Source organism: Cricetulus griseus, chromosome 4 (genome assembly GCF_003668045.3).
Source record: "Cricetulus griseus strain 17A/GY chromosome 4, alternate assembly CriGri-PICRH-1.0, whole genome shotgun sequence".
Taxonomy (NCBI): Eukaryota; Metazoa; Chordata; class Mammalia; order Rodentia; family Cricetidae; genus Cricetulus; species Cricetulus griseus.
Genome location: NC_048597.1, coordinates 92,534,936 through 92,537,391, shown reverse-complemented (window position 1 = coordinate 92,537,391; position 2,456 = coordinate 92,534,936). Strand labels below are relative to the sequence as shown.

General features: G+C 50.1%; 1 protein-coding gene across 1 annotated transcript in view; it reads left to right on the top strand.

Annotated features, from left to right (window-relative positions):
* The first annotated feature begins 1,087 nt into the window (after positions 1-1,087).
* Myo18b (myosin XVIIIB) overlaps positions 1,088-2,456 on the top strand; it is a 180,529-nt gene continuing 179,160 nt past the window's right edge. The window contains exons 1-2 of the mRNA XM_035444166.1: positions 1,088-1,135; positions 2,266-2,424. Of these exons, the coding sequence (XP_035300057.1) occupies positions 1,088-1,135; positions 2,266-2,424 (207 nt within the window). The remainder of the gene's footprint in view (positions 1,136-2,265; positions 2,425-2,456) is intronic.

The window sequence follows — 2,456 nt, the reverse complement described above, 5'->3', positions numbered from 1 at the left end:
ACAAGCAGCAAGCCAGTTTGACCAGTTAAGATGCTGTCTTGTTTTCCCAGTGTGTATTTTTTTTATTCTTTATAAAAAAAAATCAGGTATATATGAGTTTGAGGCCAGCCTGGTCTCCAGAGCGAGTACCAGGATAGGCTCCAAAGCTATACAGAGAAACCCTGTCTCGAAAAACCAAAAAAAAAAAAAAAAAATCAGGTATATATTGGTGTGTGGGCTTATGTCTGAATCTTCAATTTGATCCAACAGATCAATATATCTGTTTTGTGTCAATATTATGAAGTATTCATTACTACTGTTTTGTAGTAAAATTTGAGGTCAGGATAGTGACACCTCCAGCAGTTCTTTTATTATTTAGGATTGTTTTAGCTATCGTGTGTGTGTGTGTGTGTGTGTGTGTGTGTGTGCGCGCGCGCGCTTGTGTGTTCCAATATGAAGCTAAATACTGATTTTTCTTTTTCAACATCTGTGAAGAATTGCGCTAGGATTTTGAATCAAATGACCATCTTAAATGGTTTTGTAAGATGGATTTTATGTGTAAATCACTTGGGTCAGGATATGGGTTACTCCATGCCTTCCAGAAAATTCCTTTGTATGACCCTCCAGCTGAAACTCCTCTCATCTCCACCATCCTGAGCTAAGTTGACTCTTCTGGAACTCCATCTCCATGCTGCTTAGGCAGGCATGGCCTTTGTGTAAGTGCTTAGGAGCACCCCCTCCCCCACACACACACAGAGACACAAGACCATGTGTGTTCCTCCCTCAATGTGGTGCTATGGTGTGGAGTTGAAAGGTAGGGAATTTTACACACTGTCTGTGGTGTATCTGGGGCCTTACTGCTGGGCACTCTCATGGGGATAAATGACTGTCATAGTAGAGGATGGGACAGTTTTGTTGCTTTCCCATATGGTGCTGGCAGTGGTGAGAGCCGGTTCTAACCAGTCTCTCTCTTCTCTCCTCTGTGCCAGTGTGTCAGGCCTCTGTCCACTCACCTGGTGCTCTCCACGAGCCTGTAAAGTTTCACTCTGTGCCAGCCTCAGGAGCATAACCTGGTCTCATCACCTGCAGTCCAGCCAGCTGTGCCACCATGGCCATATCATCACGCCTTGCCCTGTGGGAGCAGAAGGAAAGTGGTGTTTGGGGGGCTGTGGTCATGGGGCTGGACACTACCCTGGCAAGATGGGCCATGGCCTGGGTGGCCCGAATCACACCTTCCCGCCTCAGGCAGAGTGACAGCCCACTGCCTCCATGGCCTGGCCAGTCCTTTTAGGCCCAGCCTGGTGCCTCCTTCCACACCTGCCCCCAGCCTTGCCCTTTCTCATTCCTAAGCAGGAGGCTGAGAGTGATGGTGGTACAGCCTCCCCATCTACACCCCATGGCAGCCTAATGAGCACTGGGTGGGTGGAAGGAGCAGAGGTGGAGGGGTGGGGGACAGAGGTGGGCTGTTGGCCTCTAGTCTAATGTTTGAGGGTTTCTGTGGACCTTCTCTGGTCACCACAGAGAACTGGAAAAGGGCTCTTACCCTGGTTACCCATCTCTTCCCATTTACATTTTTCATAGGATCCCCTAAGGGGCCCTTTGTCTCTGTCTCCCCCACCCCTGTTCTCTTCTCTTCTCCTCCCTCCCTTCCTATCTTTTTTCTTCCCTTTGTATAGGTGCTTTTATTTTTTTTTTATCAAACTTTTATTTTTTGGTCCATGGTTGCTAAGTGCATAGACACAGATAGGAAAGCCAGCTGCATCGGCTATGGCTAAGCGTCTTCCCACTTTATGCGGTCTTGGCACACAGGAACAATTATTATCTTAGTCTAAGACCCCAGGAGGCTTCTTTAAGCAACTAGAAGGTACCACAGAGGTGAGCTTAGAGTGCAGTGCACCCTGGGAGTATCCCTGCAATAGGTGGGAAAGGCATCCTCTCCTAGAGTTTCCCCAGTGCCCCCTTGAGGCCAGAAGCACTAGGGCAGGGGAACCCGTGTGTGATCCATCCATCCTGACATCCCAAAAACTGCCTTGAGAGCAGGAGGAAGCCCCTGTGGCTTCAACAGTTTGAGGAGACTCTTGAGGCTGAAGTCACACCACCTGTGTAGCTGCTGCTGTCCGGGCCCTATCCATTCTCTCTCCCCATGCTGTCTCAGCCTCCTGGAGTCCCTCAGAGCCCTTCCGCTTTCCTCCCATGCTGTCCCCTACACAACCCCAGGCTGTATCATAGGTTGTCTGGAGGGGACCCTGGCCCTGCAAGTTCACTCCCAGCTCTCTCCACACACAGATTCGAGAAGAGGACAAGAGCCCCCCTCCATCCTCCCCACCTCCCTTGTTCTCTGTCATCCCTGGGGGATTCATCAAGCAGCTGGTTCGAGAGACAGAGAAGGAGTCCAAAGAGGCCAGGCGGAGGAAAGAGGCAGCACTCACCTCCCCAGAAGGAGAGGTAAGCGGCACATGCGCATGAGTGTGTGTGTG